The following is a 6,350-nucleotide window of genomic DNA, read 5'->3' on the forward strand; positions in this document are numbered from 1 at the left end:
TTTTTTTTTTTTTTTTTTTCTCTTTTTTCCGGGTTATTGTTCTGTTTTTTGAAGTCGGTGTTCGATGCTCTGCCTCTTTCCTTTGTACACTAGTTTGAATCTTCGTCTGGTTGCTTATGAGAGGGAGGAATTGAAGGGAAAATTATGTGCTTAGTCAGTGGTTTATTTTATTCAATGTAGAGGGAGTGGAAGGAATTTCACTTTCCTGATTTAATTCGTTTCTTTTCTGAAGCTAGAAATGTCGCTTTTGCTCTCTTTGTTGTTTTTCTTTGGATTTTTGAGTTAATTCAGAAGAGTTAGTGACCATGTGTTCGAGCCCCCTGATCTGATGGCTGGAATACTCTTTTAATAACTGCAATCTGCTCTTTGAAGATGGTTAGATTTGAATTCAAGTGAAATTGGAAAGGGGTAATTGGAGGGCTTGTAGAACGGTGGCTGTTGGTGGTGTGATTTGGGACCATGTGAGGGGCTTGGTTTCCATTGTCATCCTTACAAAGTGTCCGTAGGGTTCAGTATTGAATTGTATTATTATGGCTAGCTGTAGAGCCCTTTTCTTGATCTCCTGAACCGGCTTGGGATGATCATCAGCCATCCTCTTTTCTGTTTCATCTTGTGCATATTAAACGAACAATCCTTTTCTTTTATAAAAAAAATCGAAAACAATATCCTTAGTCTAAAGCTACAGGAGTTCACGAAAAAGAAACCAAATGGAATTAATGAAGTATTGCTGGACTTATGTGAGACATGCCCAAGGGAAAAAGACATTTGCAAGCATTTTTTTTTTGAAGTCTGCTGGTTGTATTTAGGTATCCCGAAGAAAACTTTAATTTGGGTAATTGGAAGAAAATATCCTCAATTGTTCCAAAATTAATCTTTTTATGCTTATCTTTTCTGGTGATTAGGTAGTTCTACAATGCATGTTCTTCAATGGGAATTAAGCAACCAATGAAGCCATTTAATATTAGATCATTCTCTCTCTGTCTTTTTTAAATGTTCCTGAATTCTGGAAGAATGCCAGTTTATCTTTCTTTTTGTGCTTTGGAGGATTAGTACCTCTGATTGTGCCCCCATGGAAGTTTTCAAGTCTGAGTTCAACTCAAGGAATTTGGCAATTCTAGTTGACATCTTGATGGGGACTAATTATACTTTAGTTAACTGAACCCTTTTGGACTATTCACAGCCTTTTTAGTTTATAACCTTCAACTCTCTCGATAACATTGTTTTAGAATTCTTTGCTTTAGATACTCGTGAAGGGGTAAGCACAAGTAACTATGTCGAGATTTAGCTGGCCTAAAGTTGAGTAGCTTGACCATGCTGTGGTTCTCCATCACTTCTAATTTAAGCTATGCTGATGTGGTTAATTGTAACAGCCTAAATCCACCGCCAGCAGATATTGTCCTCTTTGGGCTTTCCTCCCAAGGTTTTAAAATGCGTCTTCTAGGGAGAGGTTTCCACACCCTTATAAAGAATGCTCTATTCCACTCTCCAACCGATATGGGATCTCACAATCCACCCCATTTGGAGCCAGCGTCCTTGCTAGCACACCGCCAGGTGTCTGGTTATGATACCATTTATAACAGCGCAAACCCACTGCTAGCAGATATTGTCTTCTTTGGGCTTTCCCTTCCGGGCTTCCCCTCAAGGCTTTAAAACGCGTCTGCTAGGGAGAGATTTTCCCACCCTTGTAAAGAATGCTTCATTCCCCTCTCCAACCGATGTGGGATCTCACATCAACAACATTCAGGTCCAAAACTGACTAATCTGTCTCAGTAATGATAACTATTTTATTTAGATTTCCCCTTTTTGGGTGAGAAATGGTAATGACATTAACGTAATTGTAAGTTGCTATCAGCGGTTTGATCTCTCTCCAGTTTTCTCATAATCGACCTTTACTGAATTATCCAGTAGTTTGTTGAGAATGTTGATGATAAACAAAGAATTAGAAAGGGAAACCCTTGCCAAACACCTCTTGATGCAACTATTCTCCTCCTTGGACTAGAATTTAGAATTGCTAATGTAGCCTTGAATCCAATTTCTCCATTAATTGTGAATTTGAAAGCGTCATAAAAAATGTCCAATCAATTGAACCCCTGTAGTTTTATTTTATGTTCTGCTGAAATTCATATTCTCTATTTTGGGCTTTTAAGTTCAGTGATCCTTTATTCTAGAGTTCAACATTCAAGCCTTTTATTATGAAATAGCACGTAGTTTTTAAAGCTCTGGGCTTGTTGTAACATGGAAATACCTGTTTCCATTCATCAAGGTCGATTGTTAGTTACTTTGTCATTTGGTGACTAGCTCCTCAGCCTTCCGGCATATTTGAGTGGTATACACTTTTTTGGAATATGAACTGAATATCTGTTTGAAGAATTATGACTTAAATAACAATTCCTCAATATCTTGAGTTTATTTACTACGTTTTTCTTTCTTTAAGCAGTGAGTGATGGAAACAATTATTTATTTATATTAATATATCTATGTGCAAGGTACACATTAGATCAAAAGAAAAGTTAAAATTGTTCTGGCAATAGGTTTATTGTATCCTTAGGTCAGTAATCAGGGCTATAATGAAGGCTTGGAGGCTATAATGAAGGCTTGGAGGCTAAAATATTATCCTTCCATTGATGAGATTCGGTTCTAGGAAGGATTCTATTTTTAAATTACTTTTTTGGGTCTTGGGATTTCATCACGATTCAACGAGAAACTGTTGAAATTACCAAATTCATATATTAAGAGGTTACTCTACAGTAACAGAAAGCTACAAACTATTTAGTAATATTTTAGTTGCCTAAATAATTCTAGTGTGAAGATATATTAAAGTATTAGAGTAAAAAATCTCAACAATTTGTAACTGAGAAAGAATAATTAATGTTTTGCAACAGAACTGGAGCCCTTATCAACTGTAGGGAGCAAATCGAAGCCATGCACCAAGTTTTTCAGGTTCATATCTTACCTACCTAAATAAATATTTGAACTGCATATTATCTCTCCTAATGATTTAAACCTTCTGTAAGAATTTAATTGATCGTGAATTACAAAATAAAGCCGAGTAATTGCGCTTCTGAAAACTGGGAATACAGGTATAAATCATTACTCTAAGCCTTCAACGAAGTAAATAATTGATTTAAAAACTGAACATATTTATGAGTTTAGAAGTTTAGAAGTTTAGAAATTTAAACTTTGCTCAATTGCTACCGAACTCAGAGTCTCTCTCTGTTATTTTGCACTGCACGTGAAAAACAATCTCATTCTCATTGGTTAAAACTTAGTTAGTTTGATCCATTTTATGATCTGAGTTCAATTTGGCTACGTTGTATCCTATTGATGTTGAGTCATTCTATGGATCACGTAGATGGCAATTTCTTGTCTTGGTATTTGTTTGTTGTAAATTCATTTCCTTCAACCCTTCGTTTCTCCTCTATAAATTACTGTAACCATGCATCTTTATACTTCTAAAAAGGTGATCAACCACAATTTTATCTTGTCTTAGTAAAATTATTTTCTAATTGTTCGTGACGATATTTTAAGTGCCTAAAGGTTTGAATTCTTTGATGGGTTAGTTCACTTGTTTGGCAGGATAAATTTTCAACAGAATAGAAAAGGGGAGAAGATAGATATTGTATTTTATTGTTTTTATGTTTTGTTACTGTTTGTATGATCATTAGTCATCGTATGAGTATATCTTAATTAAATATGTCCTATCAGTAAATTAACTTAAGAGAAGAAATGAATGAAAATACAAAAAAGAAGATATTTCTTTGAAACATTTTTTAAATGAAAGAGAAGAGAGAGCGGTTTTATATCATTGATTTAGAGAACAATTTCTATAATAATTTTGTAGAATATTCACCTGAAAGGGCCCTTGGAGGGGGAGATTGATTGGAGAGGGGATTGATATATTTGCAAGTTCGTTCTTGTGGGGCTGCTGTTTTTATAGTTTCCTTCTTTGTTTTGTTTTTTTTTTTTCTGGAAAAGAAAGCTAATTTTCAAAGAAACCCCAAATTTCCCTTATTTGTATGCTGTATGTACTGTCTACAGAATAGTCTGTGTTTAGATTTATGATTTTCCGAGGAAGGACTGTGTTTGTTCTTGTTTTGCTTGTGTTTTGCTCGTGTTTTGTGTTGTCTTGGTTTGGTTGATCTTATAGGTGTGTTTATCTTCCTGGATTTCAGTACTGCTGGGTGTCCGTTTGGTGAAAGCTGCCATTTCTTGCATCACGTTCCTGGTGGTTATAATGTTGTGGCTCAAATGATGAATCTCCCACCTGTTGGTTCTCAACCGTCCAGAAATATGGCTGCCCCGCCTTCGGTCACCAATGGCGGGTCCTCTGCTCCGTCCCAAGTCAAAACTCGCATGTGCAATAAGTACAACACTGCAGAAGGCTGCAAGTTTGGCGATAAATGCAACTTTGCTCATGGCGAGTGGGAACTTGGGAGGCCTCCATCTCACGATAATCCCCGTGCTATGGGAGGACATATGGTTGGTCGAATGGGTGGCCGAATGGACCTGCCACAACCAGGTCCTGCTGCAAGCTTTGGTGCTTCAGCTACAGCGAAAATCAGTATAGATGCCTCCCTTGCAGGAGCAATCATCGGCAAGGGTGGGATCAACTCGAAACAGATTTGTCGCCAAACGGGTGCCAAACTCTCCATCAGGGACCACGAATCAGACACAAATCTCAGAAACATAGAACTGGAGGGTACTTTCGAGCAAATTAACGAAGCAAGTGCAATGGTGAGAGAGCTTATTATCACAGTATCAATGGCAGGACCCGGCAAAGCTCCCGGCGCAATGGGAGGAGGTCCTGCTCCTTCAGGTAGCAACTATAAAACAAAGATGTGTGATAATTTTGCAAAAGGTTCTTGTACTTTTGGTGAGAGATGCCATTTTGCACACGGGGCGGCTGAGTTACGCAAGTCTGGAGTATGATCATGTGCCTGATTTTGTGTAGTTTTAATTAAAAGAAAGTTTTTGTTTCAAAGCATGTGATTGACACGAGTGCGATATTGAAGTCGGGTAGGGTTCTTGTTCTTTATGTTGTAGCTTTATGAGCATCTCTTGTTATTCCTTGATTAGAAGATAACTGAAGATAATTAAGTTATTAATTTTTATGATTCTTACTCATTTTCAATGCCCATTGAATGTTTACATAATTTGATTAGGTTAGTCTTTTGCTTATGTTGGCCATTAAATATTTAGATTGTATTCGAAACTCAAAACATTTCCTCATAACTCTCTTAAAATATATATATCCTCCACTCGTGCCATATTGACTATAAAAGACTATTTATGGAGAGTCGTAGCCTTAACACTTTCATGATACAATGTTGAATTCTAGTCACCCAAACCCATTGACACCTGTGTCTACAGCTCATCGGGAGATCTTTATCTCGAATTCTTGTTCTAAAAGTTCTTTGTTAAGTCATGAAGTACAACTAAGAAAAATTCTTAAAAGGTTCGCGCTCTAATCCCTGAGTCAATCATTTCTTCACATGCATAAATCTTTCATAAACATCCCTGAATCAATCATTTCTCATATGCATAAATCTTTCATAAACATCCCTGAGTCAATCATTTCTCACATGCATAAATCTTTCATAGGCATCTTGTCGCTTAATATTCAAAATTTTAATTTTTTTAGTGTCTTCAGTAGTATGGCACTTTTTCTCTTGGTTCACCCAATCCCCTTAAAATCTTGCACACTTACCCTTAATATTATATTATAAATGAAAAAAAAAAAGAAAAATTTTGATTTCCCAAGTACTATGAAGGTTACACGTGAAAATAGACCTTGTTAGGGTTAAACTTAGGCATCGAAACTGATGAATTGAGTTCATCGAGACAAGTAAACTGACTGCTGGAATGCCTAAATACTCGAGGAATTAGAAAGAGAGAACAAACACTACCTTACATTTGAGATTAGCTAAATGCTTCTACATTAAATTTTTGGTTTCATCAAAACCTACATCACAACTCAAAATTTCATTGGATTTTGAGAGGGCAAAAAACTGACATGGAAGGAGAACTCGATCATTCCACAAACAAAACTCAACTGTTAGCTTTAAAAATCAACAAGGGAAAGGTGGAATTCACAAGGCCTCGAAGGAAGCATGGGATAAATAAAAATAATACAGAGACATTATTCGTTTCTTTTCCGCCACAAGGATTACAATTGAGATTATAGCTAATACTCTTTTTTTTTTTTGTTTTTCTTTTCTGATTCTACCGCAACGTGCAGAGGGTTACCTCTCAGCTACTCGTAGCAAGTAGAGTTCCAAAAAGGAATTGGCGAAAACTACTAGTTGACAATTGAATTAAGAAACAAGAAAAAAAAAAAAAAAAAAAAAAAA

The 6,350-nt window shown here is 36.3% G+C and overlaps 2 protein-coding genes across 2 annotated transcripts in view; one reads left to right on the plus strand and one right to left on the minus strand.

Annotated features, from left to right (window-relative positions):
• The window catches only part of LOC111432553 (zinc finger CCCH domain-containing protein 31-like), a 6,074-nt gene extending 937 nt beyond the window's left edge, over positions 1 to 5,137 (plus strand). Inside the window, exons 2-3 of the mRNA XM_023069494.1 lie at positions 2,883 to 2,940; positions 4,173 to 5,137. Coding sequence (XP_022925262.1) covers positions 2,883 to 2,940; positions 4,173 to 4,929 — 815 coding nt within the window. The 3' untranslated portion in view covers positions 4,930 to 5,137. The remainder of the gene's footprint in view (positions 1 to 2,882; positions 2,941 to 4,172) is intronic.
• Positions 5,138 to 5,919: 782 nt separating this feature from the next.
• LOC111432516 (TBCC domain-containing protein 1-like) overlaps positions 5,920 to 6,350 on the minus strand; it is a 9,313-nt gene continuing 8,882 nt past the window's right edge. The window contains exon 10 of the mRNA XM_023069438.1: positions 5,920 to 6,337. The gene's annotated coding sequence lies outside the window, so the exon portion shown is untranslated. The remainder of the gene's footprint in view (positions 6,338 to 6,350) is intronic.

This window comes from Cucurbita moschata, unplaced genomic scaffold (assembly GCF_002738365.1).
Source record: "Cucurbita moschata cultivar Rifu unplaced genomic scaffold, Cmos_1.0 Cmo_Scf00038, whole genome shotgun sequence".
Taxonomy (NCBI): Eukaryota; Viridiplantae; Streptophyta; class Magnoliopsida; order Cucurbitales; family Cucurbitaceae; genus Cucurbita; species Cucurbita moschata.